This window comes from Rhinatrema bivittatum, chromosome 1 (assembly GCF_901001135.1).
Source record: "Rhinatrema bivittatum chromosome 1, aRhiBiv1.1, whole genome shotgun sequence".
Lineage (NCBI taxonomy): Eukaryota > Metazoa > Chordata > Amphibia > Gymnophiona > Rhinatrematidae > Rhinatrema > Rhinatrema bivittatum.
The window spans coordinates 386,584,848-386,603,973 of record NC_042615.1 but is presented as its reverse complement, the minus strand read 5'-3'; the positions used below and the strand labels follow the sequence as shown (position 1 = coordinate 386,603,973).

The following is a 19,126-nucleotide window of genomic DNA, read 5'->3' as shown; positions in this document are numbered from 1 at the left end:
GGCCCAGAATGTTTTGGAAAGGATGCTAAAAATACAGAACAGGATTAAAATAATCTTAAAATTGCATAACATTTGAGTGCAACACTGCAAACTCTTCAAGCACCAAAGAGGTTAATTTAAGTACCATGCCCGGGGCACCACAGAACTCTACCTGAAATGGAATAGAGCCTGACTTTAGAAGCTGACAGCAGATCAATACAAAAGAAGCAAACAGTAGAAAGTCCCTTGAAAAACAGAGATCCATTTTAGATGCTACACAAAATACTGTACGTAAAAAGAGAACCCCCTCATGTTTTATGGTACTCTTTTTCACATGGTGACTAAATGCCACTCTTGTGAATGAACATGAGTGTGCGACATTACCGAAAATATGGGAAAGGCATATGAATGGAGAGCTGGGGTGATAGCAGGTGATATAGTAGCTAGCAGCTTTAAGTGGCCCTTATAAGCCTTAAGAAGGACCTAAACATGTCTACTCTGGAGGAGCACAAAAACATTCTAATACCTCAAAGGATATAAATAATGCTCAAGCGGCAAACAATTGTTTTGGGAGAAAAGAAAGTTCTAGAACCAGGGGTGACCTAAGGCCCCTAGCCTTATAGATTCAGGAGTAATCTAAGAAAATTATTTCTTCACTGAAAAGATTATAAATTTATGGAACTGCCTCTCCAACTGAGCTGTAAATTACCATACTTCAAGAAAACGAGGCAAGGACGGACAACTAATAGTTTAGGAAAGCAAGGACAAAGTTAGAGTCCAAGCAGTGTTTGCAGCAGGAAGGGAAAAAGTTAAGACTAGATGGGCCTGTAGTCCTATCTGCCATCATAAATTATATTATTGTTCCACAGTATTTTTTGTTATTTTTTATTAAAATAACTCCCAGTTAAATGCGCTACTACTCTTCAGTAATCATTTACCTGTGAAATATTATCTGCATTCATATTCACTTCTACCCATGCATCAGAGGCATCTGAGCTCATCATGGTAGGCTTCACTGCAATGGTCGGCTTGGAGTAAGGCAACACGATCATGCAATCATCCTCCAGTGGCACAGCCTCACACTTAATCCCAGTCCCATTGAGGCCACGCGAGACAGGAGGTCCGCTCACTCCGGGGTCACAAAGTGGCTGCAGCAGCCTGTGGGAACTCTGTGGGTAGAAGCAGTTCTTGCAGGAGCCAGGCTTCCAAACGTGTTCCACAAAATCGCCACACGCAGACATCTTCGCACCCGCTCGGTTCAGTGCAACAGCTGCGTGCATCCTGGTGCCTGGGTGCTCTCTCTCATCGTGCACCCTGTTTCTCAGAGCTGTGCCGTCTCTTCTGAACTTTCAGGGTATCCAAACCACAGATCACCTGTGAAAGTGAAAGAAAGAAGCACTTGAAACGCAGATAGAAAGAGAAGCTATGTAAGCGTTTTCACATTTAGTGAAAAAAAATGCAGCAGTTACACATGTAATTTTCTCATGACAAAGACTCATTGTTCCTACAGGCTTTTCTTTTCAGATTAACTAAAGCCAATAAAAGTATTAAAAGGACGGCAGTTTCCAAGCATAGCTGTATAATGAGGTAGAGGGCACATCAAAGAGGCAGCATTTTTTTTCTGGCATTAGTGTGCCATGTATAGGTACCACAAGAACATCAGGGTTTGCTACGAGAGTATTTAGTCTGGGTCCTGGGCAGCTCCATGCACTTGAAAGGAAAGAGAGGGAGAGCAGAAAGGAGGAATAAACAAGAACATAAGACCCAAAAGTTCCCTGCTACTGCTCTGTATACCACAACAGGAAAAATATACACAGTCAGGCCAATACAGTACAGTGCGCTCCGATGGAGCGCACTGTTAACCCTTGATTGGACGCGCGTTTTCCCTTACCCCTTATTCAGTAAGGGGCGGAAAAAGCACGTCCAACCCGCCGAACCTAATAGCGCCCTCAACATGCAAATGCATGTTGAGGGCGCTATTAGGTATTCACGCGCGATTCAGTAAGTAAAATGTGCAGCCAAGCCGCACATTTTACTTTCAGAAATTAGCGCCTACCCAAAGGTAGGCGCTAATTTCTTTGGGCACCGGGAAAGTGCACAGAAAAGCAGTAAAAACTGCTTTTCTATGCACCCTCAGACTTAATATCATGGCGATATTAAGTCAGAGGTCCCGAAGGCTAAAAAATGTTTAAAAAAAATAAATAAAAATTTGAAGGCGGCTATCCGGTCGAAAACCAGACACTCATTTTTGCCTGGCATCTGGTTTCCGAGCATGTGGCTGTCAGCGGGCTCGAGAACAGACGCCGGTAAAATTGAGCGTCGGCTGTCAAACCCACTGACAGCCGCCGCTCCTGTCAAAAAGGAGGCGCTAGGGACACGCTAGTGTCCCTAGCGCCTCCTTTTGCCTGTTTCTACTGCCGGGCCTAATTTAAATACTGTATCATGCACACAGGCGAGTGGCCTGTGCGCGCGCCGGGAGAGCGGGCATTCGCTCGAGTGTGAGGTACACCTCCAAACACTCTATTTGCATGGCTGAAAACTTTTGCAGAATTGATGCTCAACCAGAAGTGATGGTATGCATCCTATAATCCAAAAGGCCAAAAAAGAGGCTTGCATGAAAACATTAATATTGTTCACACGCTAATAGTATATACAAAGGTAATCCATTCCAATCCAGGTTGTAATATGGTATCAACAATGAACCATCAAAGGACATAGGCTTGACTTAGTTATAATCATTTACTTTTGATATGAATAATTACAATTGCCCTTCCATTTAAGTCACCAGACGAAAATGAAATTCTTCTAAATAAGTCTGTAATAAAAAAAAAAGAAAACTTCAATCCCTCCGATAGTAAAGTTGTCCACATGAAATATGGATGTACAAAGAGTTGCCTACTTCTCTCCTGAACGAGTGTGGTATCACTGAAGAAAGGGCTAGACGGAACTTGCGGAACAGTCATCAACAAGTAAAAGCAGACCCTGATATTTCAGCAGTATTACTGCCCACTTCAGGGGTTATACACATACAGGCAAATTTTAAATTATTGTGCATGCACCCATACACGTGAGTGTCGGTGCACGAGCAGAGACACCCTGGAATTCTAAATCCTGGTGCGGATGTCTGCTCCTGATTTTAAGAAGTTACTTAAGCAAACTTTGCAATTTTTCCATAGGACTTTGCCAGCTTTAACGCTCATACTATAAGCAGATATACTGTAAGCGGATTTTAAAACATTCCCTGTTTTTCCAATTGGTCCACCAGTTTCCCAGACAGGGTCATCCAGATCTCTCTGGTTCTTCATCGTGCATTGCCCCCCCCCCCCCCCGGTTAACTCAGACCCTAAAATATGAGATCTGGAGACTTGCTCCTCATCAGGTGCAGCAGTAAAGTTACACGGCTAACAAGCCACCACATGCTGAGGCCTCCAGTTTTAAAATATGGAGTTATGCACTTAGCCGCTGGTCACACCCCGGAATACCCATGCCTCACTTTTTCCACCCCCGTTATGTTTTGCTCACGCACAAGCATATATGCGCATATACCGAGGCTTTTAAAATCCACCTTGCTCATGCGCAGCCCACATAGGCTCGTATGTGGGCATTTTTGCACAAGCAACGCTTTTAAAATCAACCCCAAATTCTCTCTCTCTCTTTATATTTAAAAATTCCTATATACTGCCTACATAAGATCTAAACAGTTTACAAAAGTGTACATACATAAAAGTTGAAACAATACATACAATTAAAATCAAACATTAAAAGATGAGATAAATTTGCAGGTAAAAATAAATACAGAGAATTATAAGAATTGAAAAGTATCGTAAAAGAAAAGGAAAATTTTAGGATTCTTTGGATTTACCGAAGGCAAGGATGCAAAAATACATCTCGAGAGCTTTTTAAATTCTTTTGAATTTGGAACGAGACAGATTATAGTCTGGAAGTGAGTTCAATAAAGTTGGACCAGCGATCGAAACGCGCGCCTACTGCACTCAGCTGGTGAAACGTGTCTCCCAAATCCAAGGGGATAACAGTGTGTGATACCATTAGTATATGGACAATATTGATGTTGCAGTTTTCATGCAAGCCCTATTTTTTGCCTATTGGAATTTACCTGTTTATGAGGCTTTCGGGCTTCCTTGATATGGATGGATCCTTTCAGTTGTATATCATTTTATTGCGGCAACTCCTGTATTTCAGAACAAATCAACTTTAATTTGTAGAGACCACTCATTTAAAGTTGATTTGTTCTGAAATACAGGAGTTGCCGCAATAAAATGATACACATAAAACTTTAAAATTCTTCCAGGATCTCACATTGTTTCTTGCACTCGTGTTGATGTGTTCATAGTTTAGTGCAAGCTTTTCTCCAGTACTTTGTTGGATTTACTCCAACACCATTGTTACATAAGCAAGAGACCTAGGGGTAGTAATAGACAAACACTTGAATCTAAAAACATTTATTAACAATACAACCAAGAACTGCTTCTACAAGCTGCAGGTAATCAAAAGAATGAAACCACTCCTACACTTTCATGACTTCAGAACAGTCCTACAATCAATAATATTCTCCAAGATAGATTATTGCAACTCTATCTTACTAGGCCTCCCGTTCTCATCCATCAAACCACTTCAGATGCTCCAGAATGCGGCAGCCAGAATCTTGACTAATTCCAGAAGAAGAGACCACATCTCTCCCATTCTAATAAATCTACACTGGCTACCAATACACTACAGAATCCTACACAAGTCCTTCACCATCATCCATAAATCCATCCACTCCCTAGTCCCCCTCAACCTCCAAATCCCCTTCAGACTTCATTCATCATCCAGACCCTTCAGAGAAGCATACAAAGGATCACTTACTGTTCCCCCCAATTAAATCTACACACCATATTACACTCAGAGACCGGGCCTTCTCTACAGCGGGCCCTGCTCTTTGGAATGCCTTACCACCTGATCTCAGACTTGAACCTTGCCTGCTAACTTTCAGAAAAAGACTTAAGACTTGGCTATTTAAACAAGCCTTTCCCAAGTCTAATATCCAAGGAGAAATCCTACGGCAAGCGAGCCCTACAGAATCTACCATCCATTGAGAGACCTTACGGTACAATGTAAATAATAACCACAAAAGACATTTACTGCAAAATGTAAATAATCTACCTCTGTAAAGTTTATATTTATTCCTTTCTATTCTTGTCTCCTTCATCCCCCAGTTTCAACGACCTTGTTATATTGTAACTTTTTGCCTCTTCTGCACTGGTTAAAAGAACAAAGTTATTACACACCCCTGTTATTTGTAAACCGGCATGATATAATTGTATCATGAATGCCAGTATAGAAAAGCCTTAAATAAATAAAAATAAATAAAATATGAGCATAGGGCATCTTTCAGATCAAGAGTGCACATCCATTCTCCCTTCTGGATAGATGAGAGAATCTTACTGATTGAGAGAAATTCAAAATTAATTTAGTGTAGATATTTGTTCAGGAGTCTTAAAGAATGGGCCTCAATTCTCCTGATTTCTTGGGGATAAGGAAACATCAGGATTAGAAGCAATGTCTATGCTGGGATACTAGAGATGGCTCTATCGCTCATTGTTGAAGAAGCAACTACACTTCTAGACAAAGTTGTGTCAGGTGAGATGGATCTGGATTGAGAGTCGAGCAATGTGGAAAGGATGGTAGCCAGAAGAACGGTATCAAAACTCCATAATCTTGAGTACCAAGTGGTCCTTAATCTGGTTTGAATCCAAGAATGCCTAGATTCTGCAGCCCCCCCCCCGGGATGAAGGACTGTTGAGAGTGTTTGGAGAGATCCAAAACTGGATCCTAGCTTAGGCTTGGCTTGTTGTGTCTTCTTGGGTTGACTGTGCTCCTCTGGCAAGGTCTGGCCAGACGTGGTGGTGGTTATTGAGCCAGAAGAAGCAGGAGGCAGAACTGTTGAAAAGGATGGAATGGGCACCCCTTACAAAAAAAAAAAAATATGGTCTTTTGTAAGAGAAGAAGCATTTCAAAGAGGAAGGCTGCTCAGGCGCTGTCGAAAGGGATTGAACAGCCACATTTTTAACAAGAATTTTACTTTATTTTAGATAATTCTGTAGTGCAGGTTATGCATGTGATTTGTGTTTTATAATATTATGTATGTACACTATTTAAATTGACTAGAACTTTGGCAATTAAGCAATTAACAAATGCAAATAAATACTAAATTCTGTTCTTTTTTCTGAGTAACCATTTCTCTGAGGTTTTCACCAAGTTGCCCTCAAGACATGAACTTTTCGATGCTAAGCCACGCCTTATGATGAGCTCCACTGGAGGCTGCTGATTGTATCTCACCTACCTCAGTTGATTCATAGAAAGTGTCTTATGCATTCTTCTGCATCCAACAGCAGTTGCGCGTAATACATGTTGCCATTAACATGTTGTAGAAAAGGCTCTGAATGCAATCATGGAGATACTGCACAATATCACACTAGTGCGAGCGGTAAGCATGGCACTCTGAAACTATTTATTTTCAAAATTTTCTAGTAACCTATGGTCTTTGCCTGGAAGTGGATTGGAGTGAATTCTTGCCTTTTTTAATGTGGACTTGACAATGACACACTGGTAAGAAGTTGGACTCCTCCAAAGCCTGGTGACTTCTGTACTTGAAGTCTAGTTTCCTACTGTATGAATGCTAGAAATAAGTTTCCCACATTCTCATCTGTAACAGGTTCAGAATGTTATGGGCTAGAACAACCATAGGCACCGATGGCATGTCCAATATTTGGAGCATTGGGAGTCTTTATCCTTGCATACATTGACACCCAGTGTCTTTCCCATTATTTGTACGAATTTTGAATAGGCAAGGTCTTCTGGAGGGGGAAGTATGATCAGGAGGATCTGGAAGTGGGGCAGAAGAATAGCTGTAGTTCCCTTTTCTGAACCTAATAGCGAGGGTTCATTGATCCAGGACCCTAATGATGAAGGCAACATGGGGGATTCTCCCAGTTGCCCGGGGTGGGGAACACCCTAGTCTGCTAGCTCTGAATGATTCGACTGCATTAGAATTGAATGGGATGATGAAGAACCTTGAAGCAAGGGTTTTGAATATGTATTCACAGCAATAGGTGAAACTGGGCCTCTATTCTGAAGGATCGCCATAGTGGAGAGGAGAAGCTGGAAAGTTCCTTCTGTCTCCCAAATCAGAGAGGTTAAGAAATTCTTCACCATATCTGCAACCTGGTTAAATGACTGATGTATCCTCTGACCTGGTGTGGTAGTTGGTACATCCTCTTCAGAGGCAAGAATGGGTTCCTATTTAACAATAGGAGGTCTACTGGAGCCAAGTGCACCAAAGTGCCTAGTGCCCCAATGGTACCAATGCTTGCTGTTTTGATGCATCTTCGACTCAGGGTCTGACAGCTCCAGAGAGTGGCAGGGTAACTTGTTCCACTGAACCCCCCATGGCTTCAGCCTATGCTAATTGGGGAGTTTTGGAGAAGTTCTTGCTTAACGCCTTACCTGGTGTGGCAAACAACGTTGCACTATGGGAAGAGGTGCCAAAGAGATTTACACAAGTCCTCATTTTTGCTGGCCCTGGAATGTTGGGATCATTGGGACATTGATCCACAGGAGTAGCAGTTTGCTTGATCATAGTTCAGCCCCAGACATCGAGAGCAAGCTCATGATCATCCGTGAAGAGTATTATCTTGCTGCAGATGCAACTCTTGAAGCACCAATGATAGATTTTGGTTTGCCAGACATGTTAACTAGGCAAGTTGTGTTTTGTTGTTTTGGAGGGGGGGGGGGGGCGGTAAGTACTGAAAAGTGTTGTTCTGGGTGCTCCAAGGCAGTGAGGCAACCAGAAAAGGTAAAAGTTGGAAGAAAAATATAGAAAATAGTGAGGTTTTAAAGTTTTTAGAGAAAAATAACTGGAGCGAGCTTGTGCTCAGACAAAAAATGCCTAAGGCAACTCCTGCACAGGAACTCCCAGACATGATCAGTAGAGCTTAAAGTTCTACTAGATAGGAGAGACAAGTCTGCTTGGTGCTGCCAGACAGTATCACCCACATGTAACAACTAATTCAACTTGCTTATTTAGGGAAAAAATAGTATCCACACCATAACATGGGTATATATATATATATTCTGCTCATAGGCAGTCTGGCCAGGTATAGCCTAAAAGCAAACACCATTAACCCTAGAGTATATTTACAGTGCTGTTTTTAATACTACTACAGGGGCTTTTTTTACACTTTTCTTTTCCATTGCTTGGAGTGCACATCTCAACCCCATACACATAGCAATTTAAAGAACGATTTATCTACAAAGTAGGTATAATTTTTATTTTTTTTTTTAGGTATACCTTTAGGACTACCCTGTAATCAAAAGTCATGTTTGATTGTCTTTTTCAAACTAAACAAAGACAAGTGAAAGGGCTCATGTGCACCCAGGTGCTACTCAAATTGAAAGTCAACTCAGTGTAGAGATCCTGTTGTGTGGAGAGTGAATACAGTAAACATATGAGTAGGTAGCTCCCCATATGGGAAAGTGTGTATGGTGTGTTCCTTTGATATAATTACTCTGACTACGATTTTATGTTTTGGATTTTCTGTTTCCCCTCCCAGGGGCACCATGCAATGGCTGTCCCCTGATTTTTCTGTTGCTTGTTTTTAATACCTCCATGGAGCCAGGGCATCCCAATAGGCAAACTAAGCACCAGCCATTCGGGGACAGCACATAGCAGCCATATGGGGCCACGAGCAGGGCTCATTTCACTTAAGACCGAGAAGAGTAGAAATTTGGCATGCCGCAAGTGGAGCCTATCCCACTCGTGGCCGAGAGAAGCAGAGACTCGGCAGGCCATGAGTGGCACCTGTGTGTGTGTGTGACTGAGAGGGATTGCGTGTATTTGAGAGTGTAATGGTGTTAGTGAGAGAGGGAAGGAGCCTGTGTAAGGGTGCATGTGTGAATGAGACAGGAACCTAAGTGTATGTAAGAGAGAGGGCCTGTCTGAGTGAATGAGGTCGGTGCCGGCACAAGGCAGAAGGTTCACCTAGGCTGCCTAATACCCTTTCACCGGCCCTGCACAGAGCCTCTTATTTGGGATGGGAGTTTCTTTCCACCCGCCCTACCCATTTTATATTTTTTTTATGCTGATTTATTTGAAATTAAGGACTTAGCTAAGTTTATTTATTTTGCTGTTCTAACATTAATGGGAGAAGTTTCTTCACTGAGAAGGGACCTGAAGATAGTCTATATCTGGAGGACGGATAACTTTCAGCCGTCCAGAGGAGAAGGAATTAGGAAGGACCCACACAATGGCCCAGGAACATCTACTGGAGTATTTTTGGAGAAGAGGAGTAGTGACAGTATCAAGCTGATACTTTGAGGAGAATGGAGTTTGGAGCAAAGTACTACATGGAGAGGTAGGAGATAGACTTGTATGTGGACACAGATCTAAATTGGATTCAACATTCTCTTTACCAACCATGTGGGAGGGAAACTAAAAAAAAACAAAACCTTGTCTAAACCCATGGGGAAGGAAAGAAGACAAAATTGGTTTTACCATCTTAAACTTTAAACAAGACTTTGGGAATTCACATTTATTCAGAAGCACTTTGTAAGATTAATAAGTGAACCAAACTGCTGTAAAGAGTATTTTCATCATTTCATACCATAATCAGTAAACAGCAAAAAGCACACTGGAAGTTGACTTGACTTTTACTAACACCCATCAGTGCTGTTATCACTACTGTCTGCAAGTACTGGAAAATGGGATTTAAGTAAAGTATTTGCAATGCACAGGGCCTTGAAGGTTATCTTCCTTCCATCCCCAACCCCCACTCAGGAAATCCTGGTGGTTAAGGCAATTAGACTTATCAGGGATGGTTACCATCAGAGACTGTATTTGAGATATGGCCTCTGGCTCCACCACCCAGGATAAACTTTGGCCTAGGGGTTACCACAGCATGAGCACAGATAATAAGAGGGTTCAAGCCTTAAAAAACCCAAAAAGTTGTACTTTTTTAAAATTTCCAAATCATAGAAAAATACAAGACAAAAAGTATCTCTGTTCATAAAAAACAAAAAAAAAAAAAGAGTTAGCTGGGCAAGGGACCAAAAGAAGGCGGCAGAGTGCCAAGAAACAGGCTAGATTGTAGTCTAAGGAATGCAGGAAGTGCTGCTTGCTGTACAATGTAATCAAAGGTGCAGTAGTTTAGTCCACAATGGTGACTGATGGAAGACCTTCCGGGGTAATTATTTGACCACTTGCCAAGAAGAAACTATTACCCGATTAGAGTTTCCTTAGAACTGACATGTCAAGTTTATTCCAAACAGATTCTGCCAGTAAGGATGAAAAATAAGTTGCAACTGTGAACTTTTCTATAGTTATATTTTATTTACTGATTTTTTTTTTTTCCCCCTAGGGAGAAATGAAAACTTCCCAGAGGAGAAGAAAAAAAAAAAAAACCAACAACAAAACTCCTATTCAGGCCTGGAACCTTATCCTACTAGTCTCACCAGGGCTGTACCCTGCTCCTTGGACTCTGGCTGTGCGAGCCATGATATGGGTACGTCATTCGTTTGATAACACAGTAATTAATGATCACAGATGGGCTACCCTAAGCCTGTCTAGTTCTGGGGGAATTCTGTGCTACTAAGGAGGGCAGAACTGCCATAGAAGATTAAGGCCCCGGCATACCATGAACAAAGCGTTCCGTTCGCGGCAAAGATGAAGCCCTGGCATGCCATGTGCGGCAAAGATTAAGGCCGCAAATGGAGCGTGCATGTTCGCAGCGAAGATGAAGGACCCATGTGCTGCAGGATGCGCTCCACTCGCGGCATAGATGAAGGCCCCGGTGAGAATGAATGTGTGTAGAGAGGTAGGAGTGTGTATGAGAGCGGGATGGGGTGTGAAAAAGAGAGCATGGGGGTGAGCAGGTAAGGCGAGAGAGACCAGGGAGGATAAGCAGGGAGGTGTGAGAGAGCAGATGGGGTGCTTGAGTGTGATTGCCAGAGAGAGGGGGCCTATTTGAGATTTATTGTGAAGGAGTGTGTATGTGTGTGTGAGAGCCGGGGGGGGGCTGGTGTGTATGAAAAAAGGATTGTGTGTATGTGAGGGTGCTAGCCTGTGCGAAGGGATTGTGTGTGTGAGAGAGCCTATGTGAAGGGGTGCGTGAGAGAGAGACATAGGTAGTCTGTGTGAGGATGTATGCATGAGAGAGAAAGGGAGCTAGTGTGGGTGTGTATGCAAGAGAGAGGGCCCTGTATGAGGGGATATGTGTGCGAGTGAGTGAGGGAGCTGTATGAGGGTGTGTATGTGCAATAGAAAGAGGGAGCAAGTGTGTGAGAGAGGGAACCTGTGTGAGGGGCAGTACTAAGAATGGGGGCAAACTTTGGGAGTGGTGATAGAGTGGAAGGGGTTGAGCCTAGAGGTGGAGGGCGGAGATACTGGCAGGTGGAGGAGTTGGGGCCTGAGAGGGCAAAGTGGCCAGGGGAGTAGGGAGAGCGAGTGGAAGGGACACACTTACAGTGAATTTCTAGAGCAATTCTGCTTCTTTAAGTAATAACTTTTTTCTATATTAATTTAAAATGTAATTACTTAGACTGTCATGTAAATTGTGTTATTTTGACCAATATAAAATATGCAGAATTTTGCAGAATTTTAAGTTTTTTGTGCAGAAATTCCCCAGGAGTAAAGCCTGCATGCTTCTGCAGCATTCCTGATACTGTATAGTATAATCCTGCTGGTGCCCACTAATTCCAAGCCTTCCTGAACAGTGTCAGCCAGCCTGAGCGTAACATCCATCTCTCAGGACTCTAGGATATGACTATCCTGCCCAGAAGGCAGGACTGCAAATCCCATGATATTTGATCAAAAAGTCAAAACATGTCTAATTTAAGTGGTCTCTGAGAATGTGCAGGTGAGTTAGCATCTTAATGATTATTCACGGTGCCATTCTAATCTAGCAGTGTGGCCTAGGCTAAGAACACCAGCTATATAATAAGCCCCTGGATGCAGGACTTGGACTGGTAAAACTCCCAGAGGCTGAGGCCTTTTAACCATGCAGTCCATGTTGTGCAATACTGGATGAACAAGAACTATTCTAAAGCACTACATACAAAAAGAATAGCCAAAGAATCCCATGATATACCCTTTGTGTTTTCTTGCTAAGACCCAGACCTATGAACATGACTGCTTTTACACAAAGGAAAAATAGTTAGGCCACCCTACTGTGTGCTTCAGCTATAGTTACTTTAAATACAAGTTACTTATGCATCCAACTCAGGGCAGCCTTAGCAGGCTGACACAGCACAAAAAAAATCAGGTCTGTCAAAATCCCAAAAAAATGCACTCAAATTCACCCTAGCATGTTTGTAATCCATTCAAAATGTATGCAATTAGTATTTAAAAAAAGATTTTTTTTTCAATTTTCATGGGAAATGGACTGATTTCCCATCAAACCTCCTTTAGAAAGCTTTGTACATCTTCACTTGCAGCCCTGTTCCTAGCACAGAAACATCTACAAATCCCAAGGCTCAACAGGGTGGGGTTTCAAGGGCAGCAGCCAAAAACCAAGACCATAATAACTTGGATCATCCTACACAATCAAAGGGAAAAATACATTTTAGATTTTCAAGATTTTTAAGTTAATTTTTTTTATTAAATTCAGGAAAATTACAAGAGTAAATCTTGATAGAACAAGTACACCTATAATCCCATTAATAAGAAAGGGAAAGAAAAGAAACATTCAAAAGTCAGCAACAAGTGGGGGAAGAGCCAACATAAAGGCAGGAAATTCTAAAATCATAGCACAAGTAAAACTAGACTCCCTCCTAGAAGTGAGTAAGTGCTCAGTCCTATAGAAGAATTAATCCTCAATTTCAGATGGTCTAGCCGGCGTAGATCTTAAATTAGCACCTTCTAATGACTTGGCATTTAGGGAGCAAGCTGACTGGGCTAAAAAAAAACAAACCCACAAAATAATCATTTTAATATTCCTGTATCCAGTGGCTTAGCCAGAACTGAGTTTTTGAGTGGGCTGTAGACATACAGGTCTGAGACCTATTAGTTGTATTCCTATTGATAAATAATGCCATATACTGCTCCCTACAATGACTTTCTAAGTAGTTTGCATCAGCCATTATGCATCATGTGTGAAATTTTAAAACATTTTACCTCCATTATTGCAAGCACTTACCAGCAATAAAAATTCCTTATTAATCTGTATTAATTTTTATATTTTTTGCAGTTTATAAATGCACAAGTATATCATTAAAAAGCAAAGAAAACAAAGATCCAGTCAATCATGTAATAAAACAAAAATTAATGTATTCTTTCATGAATCCTCTTTACAGAAAGCCAGAAATCATCATAATTACAATAAAATATCATTAATCATCAGAACAGGTGCAGAGCTAGGACAATTCACATTACAACATTAAAAAAATATTCAAATTCTGGTGTCAGCTCAGTAAAACTTTTATCCCTCCACTGCTATTTTGTGAAGTAACACAAGCTCCTGCAAAGAGAAATGTCTAGGACCTTGCCATACCATACAGTCACAGCAGTGAATCCCAGGGCTCAAATAACAGTAACCTTATGAAAAAGCAGCAATGCAAATACTACACCAGGCCCTAGACCTAGAACATAAATACATCACCTAGTGGAGTAACAGAACAAGCTGGACTGCTACAGCGAAACTACATGCTGGCAGAAATACTGCACCTCAGTCACACTGGCACAAGAGACCGACCCTTATCTAAATATAGAAATAAGAGACTACAAATTAGAAACTGAAACACGCAACCAAAACCGAAATAGAAAGCCTGAGAAACCAGACTCTGAACAGTAGAATACTGAAGAAAGAGCAAAATATAAAAATGCACATTCCCAAAGATAGCATATTCAAATTGCTAAAATCTCAATCAGTTGGTCCCGGTCTTTTTTTTTTTTTCCCCTATTTTCCCATTGTCACTCCTTTCCCAATTCCTTTTCCGTGTCTCTCTTCTCCTACTGTCTTCTTCCCTTCCTCCCTCACACACACTCACTCTACATGCTCTATCATACACACCCATTCTCACCCACACAGGGCCTTTTCATTAGGTACAGATGGAAAGGGATCCCGCAATGGCATTGGAGCTCTGGCCCTCCTCTTCGCCGTCGCGGGGATGAGATCTCGCGACAGCATTGCTCCAACAGGCCCCTGCCTGTTGGATGGGCCTGAAACAACGTGAGTGGGACACTGCCTGTATCTAATCAAACATTTAGCTGGATCCTTAAAAAAACATAGCTCCCAATTGTAAAATTGCAAGCTCTACAGCTGAAAGACTAGCAACCACATTTAGAAATATCCTAATTTTACATTTAAAGAACAAATCAGCTCTGTGTCTGAAGAAAAACTTCACAATCCAGTCACAATCAGGATCCAGAACTAGGTAAGCAAAATAGTGTGCTTGTCCCTCTCCTGGTGAGTCTAGATCAGTGGTCAAGTCTAAACCATCTGGAGAAACTAATATCATATCTAGGGATGTGAATCTTGTGCCCGATCGTCTTAACGATCGGGTTCGGCTGGAGAGAAAAAAAAATCTGATTGGTGGAGATGTGAATCTGAATCATTTCCGATTCACATCGTTAATTTTTTTTTTAGTGAGGCCCGACCCTTTAAAATTGACCCCTTACCTTCCCGCCACCCTCCCGAACTCCCCAAAACTTTTTACGAGTACCTGGTGGTCCAGTGGGAGTACGGGGACCGATCTCTCGGTCTCGGGCCATCGGCGCCATTTTGGCTGCCACTCAAAAATGGTGCCGATGGCCCGAAAAAAAAAAACCAAACCCACCCGACCCTTTAAAAATGACCCCTTAGCTTCCCCCACCCTCCTGATCCCCCCCCCCAAAAAACATTTTTAAATTACCTGGTGGTCCAGTGGTGGTCCAGGGAGCGATATCCCGTTCTCAGGCCGTCGGCTGCCACTCATAAAGAAGGCGCCGATGGCCCTTACCATGTGACAGGGTATCCGTGCCATTGGCCGGCCCCTGTCACATGGTAGGAGCACTGGCTGGCCGGCACCATCTTTAAAGCGAGAACCTGGACCTGTTCCCGCTTCTGGAGACCTGGTGTGCGGCCTGTTTGGCGGCGTCCCCACGGGGGCCGCACCACCGGGAGGCTTCCCATAGACGCCCTGCTGCTAGGCGCGCGCGTCACTTGGGCGCTTTTCTAGGCTGTTTCCCGCCAGTGGTGACTCCGCCCAGTTCCTGACGTCAGACGCCGCGGCCTTGATAAGCCGGCCGTGGACACCCAGTCTTTGCCTTGCAACGGGTTTACCTCCTGGTTCCCTGTTGCGTCGTGCCCCGAAGTGAGCTGCCTTGGTACTCGCTCCCTGCTTGCCTGCTACAGTACCTGCTTGGTTCCGGCCTGGTTCCAGTACCCGAGTCTTGCTACAGTTCCTGCCTGGTTCCAGTACCCAAGTGGTGTTACAGTACCTGTCTACTGTTCTAGTCTGGTTCCAGTTCTCAGTCCTGATCAACAACCCACCTAAGTCCCAGCGGTCGGGCCCCTATGGGCTCCTCCCGGGGGGGGGGGGGGGGGGCTTCGGCTTCCAAGGGTGAAGCCGCCTAAGTCCCAGTGGTTGGGCTCCTATGGGCTCCTCCCGGAGGAGCACCAGCTTCCAGGGTGAAGAGCACCTCTACGTCCTGCCTGAACATCTGCCTCCCGGCCTGCCACATACTAGAGACATTGAACACCTTTCCCAGTCTCCTGCAGGTAGGCCCAAGGGTCCACTAAATTGAGACTCCATAACAGTTATGTACTGATTATATTATTTCAATGTTTAGCAAATTACCAAGAGCATTCAACTTTTTATTCTTGCTCATGTTGCTTCTTTGATAGTGCATGTATATTGCAAATGAGTACAGCTATAAGAAAAGCGGCGCTCTACCAAATGGATCTCTACTGAAATAAGGTCATGTTGCAATGAAATCGTTATTCAACAAAATCTATCTTTCCATGTTCACAGGAATGTATATTAAAAATTAAATTTAAAAATATTTGAAGACAAGTGTTTTTGTCTTCCACACTCTGCGTGCCTAGTCCCAGTAAACTGTGGTTCTCCTTAAGAAAATGAAAATTGAATAGTCTGAGCAGATTGGGCTCTCTAAGGGTAGTTTTCAATTCAGTCATCCATCCTAATTTAGGCTGCAAAATTGCATGTTAAGGTATACCAATTTATGTGCCTGGAAAATTATCCCACCAAATTTTCCCCCACACACAAATAATACTTATCATATGCACAGAAATGTTTTATGATATTTATGTGCATTTTGAAAATCCCAATGTATTTGCTTAAGTGCAATTTAAAAGAAGACACATTGTGTAAGTTTACCCACCTTGCAGGTAAAAACCCAGTTATACAATGTCTTTGAAACGTCCTCGCTATAGGACTATAGCTTCTCCCTGCTAGTTACACTAGGGTAAAAAAAATACCTTATTAGGAAAAAATTATTTTTATATTAAACTTCCAAAAAAAAAAGTCTAACAAAGCAGTAGAGTTCCTTTTCTATATAAAGTAAAGCTCGAGAAGCCAAAAAACAAAAATAGAAAAATTAAGTTAAATATTGCTGTATGTTTATAACAACGAACAAACATTTATGAGGCCAGTCACTGATTCCGACACCATTTATACAGATTTTGCAAACGCTTATAGCATACCCACCAACTATTTAACAGCTATTTGCAGGCTCCTGTACCCAATTTAATTTTTTAATTACAAGCCGCTTTGTGCCTTTTCTGAGGGTTCAAAAACTCAGCCGAACAGACTCAGGAAGTTCCCATGAAATGAGCACGTGCAGTGTTTCCGGAAGCGACCGAGCATTCTGCTAACTCTGCTACTGCTCCCTTCCCCAACTTCCCTCGCACCCTTTCGCTTCGACAAAGAACACAATCGAGCAGTGCTTCCTTCCCTCCCCCCCCGGCTCGGGTTATTTTCTTGCTCGCTCGACCTAAGCTGTTTTTTTTTTAAACGCGGCTGGGGGGAGGTGAAAGGCTACGCCATGGCTACAAAGGTGCCAGACAGACGAGTGCTTGCCCGGCTGCATCCACCTCCCAGTGCTTCACGTTCACAAAACGGTGAAAACCTCGGAGCGACCGCAGCAATACGAAGTGACATTTAAACCACAGAGAGGGGGAGGAACCGATGGACACCGTCTCACTTGCGGCTCCCCCTTATCTAATCTGTTTTAGGAATGCAGTTGAACGCCTCCACCCCCGTGGGAGCCGCAGCTCGGCGGTGTCCCCTTGCACTAAAAATACACTTCCCGACCCCGGGCAGCTCCCTTTGAAATTCCCCGCATGTCCTCCCTGCAACAGGTTGCCGAGCAGCTGCCTAAGGAACCGGCTTTGAAAAAGCGGGGGCTGAAGAAACGGAAACCTTGGCGTGCGCGAGATCCGCAAGGCGGCTTCCCTCGCCGGGCCGGGCCGGGGGGTGATCGCTCCTGCTGCAAGCGCTTCTCTCTCTCCCACGAGAACGAGCCGTGAGGGGGAAGCCTCAGATCGAGATGCTGGACGCCTTCTTCCCGGTGCAACAGCCACTAGAGTGCGATACATAACGAAAGCACACCGTCCAATCTCCGAGAAAGAACAGGAGCTGACACCATTGAGTTCGGCGTCCTGTGTGCGAGCAGATAGATCTGTTTGTAGACTCTGCACACTTGCTAGCAACGGGATAAAAAAAACCCAACAAAACATTCACAGGAGGTGCTTTCTGCATCAAAGAAAACCAAGTCACCGAGATCCGAACTGTTTCCGTTGACTGTGCCTCCTGGGGCGAACGCACATGGGTCTCCTCCTGCCCGTCCGCCTTTCTCCCCGGGCGGCTCGCCCGCACTTCAGATTCCGCCCGCAAGTCTATGCGAATGGTACCCCTCCCGCCATGCTTCCACGTCCAGACTAATCGCTCGCATCAGAAACCGGGGGCAGAGTTGTTTAGGGTTTTTTTTTTTTCACCCGACCCCCCCCCCCCCTTCCAACTTTCACCGGATGGGAGCAGGCCAGCGGCTGCACCGCCCCGGGCAGGGAGACCCGCGTTTAACCAGGAACAAAATCTTTGTAACCGACTCCAGCCCTAGCTGGTGAATAGCAGCAACGTGCGGAACACGCCGGGAGCTACTGCGGCAGCAATTCACAGCCGGGAAAGGCTGATCCGCTGCTTTGCCTGGACAAGTTCCTAGAGTTGTCCGTCTCCCTCCCCCCCCCTTCCCTGTATTTATTTATTTTTTTAACTTTGCAAGTTCAAGCAAAATACTGAAAACAACAGGGTATAAAAAGCAAGCCATTCCCGATGAAGGCAAGTTTTAACGTCTCTCTCAACAAAAGAAAATGCTTTTACCTCGCTGTCCTTTTTTCAAACAAGTTCTGTAGTTTACATCTTGCTTTTCAAAGATGAGGCAGATCCAAACCCGTGGGCTTGTAGCCTCTCTCACTGGAAAGAAGGAAATCAACAATGAGGGCAGGTACAGCGCTTGCAAACTGACAGCACCATGGGGACTGTGCCTACTCCCAGAGAAAGGGTGTGACCTGCCAGAGCCCGAAACAAGGAAGGGAGGTGATGAGGGCTTGGGGGCAGGAAGTTGGAGTCAGATTCTTCCGTGCACTTAAAGCCTTTAATTTCATTTTCAGTTTTCATTTCCCTTTTCTATACATTTCCTGGCATGTTTTCAATGTGCTTAAAAAAATTTTGAAGAAAAGCTTTTCTGTTCTTAAATACCCATATATATTTATGCACAAAAAGGTTTTTTCCTCCATTTTCTATCAGGTTCTAGGATTGTGATCGGACAAGCCCTGCCAGCGGGGACATCCAAAGATGTAGGAGTTGCATCCAAATGTGCCATTCCTAAATTTGTGGATTTTCCCATCAGCAGGGTTTGTCTGATCACAGTCCTAAATCCTGATGAAAGACACAAAATGGGAAAATACTTGTAGCGCCTCAGGCCCAAAGTGGATTCATTTCTGTTCTAGAGGAACATACCATAACTAAACATGTTTTGCAGATACTTTATTCAAACGATTGGTAAGAAGTCAAGATTCAACTGCTTAATATGTGCTATGTGCCTCTGCCATCTTCCAGGGCTCAGTGTAAAACAAAGGGGTTTTTTTTGGGGGGG

At 43.5% G+C, this 19,126-nt stretch overlaps 1 protein-coding gene across 1 annotated transcript in view; it reads right to left on the bottom strand.

The window, feature by feature from the left end:
• Positions 1 to 18,701, bottom strand: part of PRAG1 (PEAK1 related, kinase-activating pseudokinase 1) — a 104,338-nt gene extending 85,637 nt beyond the window's left edge. The window contains exons 1-2 of the mRNA XM_029601415.1: positions 18,352 to 18,701; positions 918 to 1,353 (exon numbers count right to left, since the gene is read on the bottom strand). Of these exons, the coding sequence (XP_029457275.1) occupies positions 918 to 1,259 (342 nt within the window). The 5' untranslated portion in view covers positions 1,260 to 1,353; positions 18,352 to 18,701. The remainder of the gene's footprint in view (positions 1 to 917; positions 1,354 to 18,351) is intronic.
• Between the last annotated feature and the right edge of the window lie 425 nt (positions 18,702 to 19,126).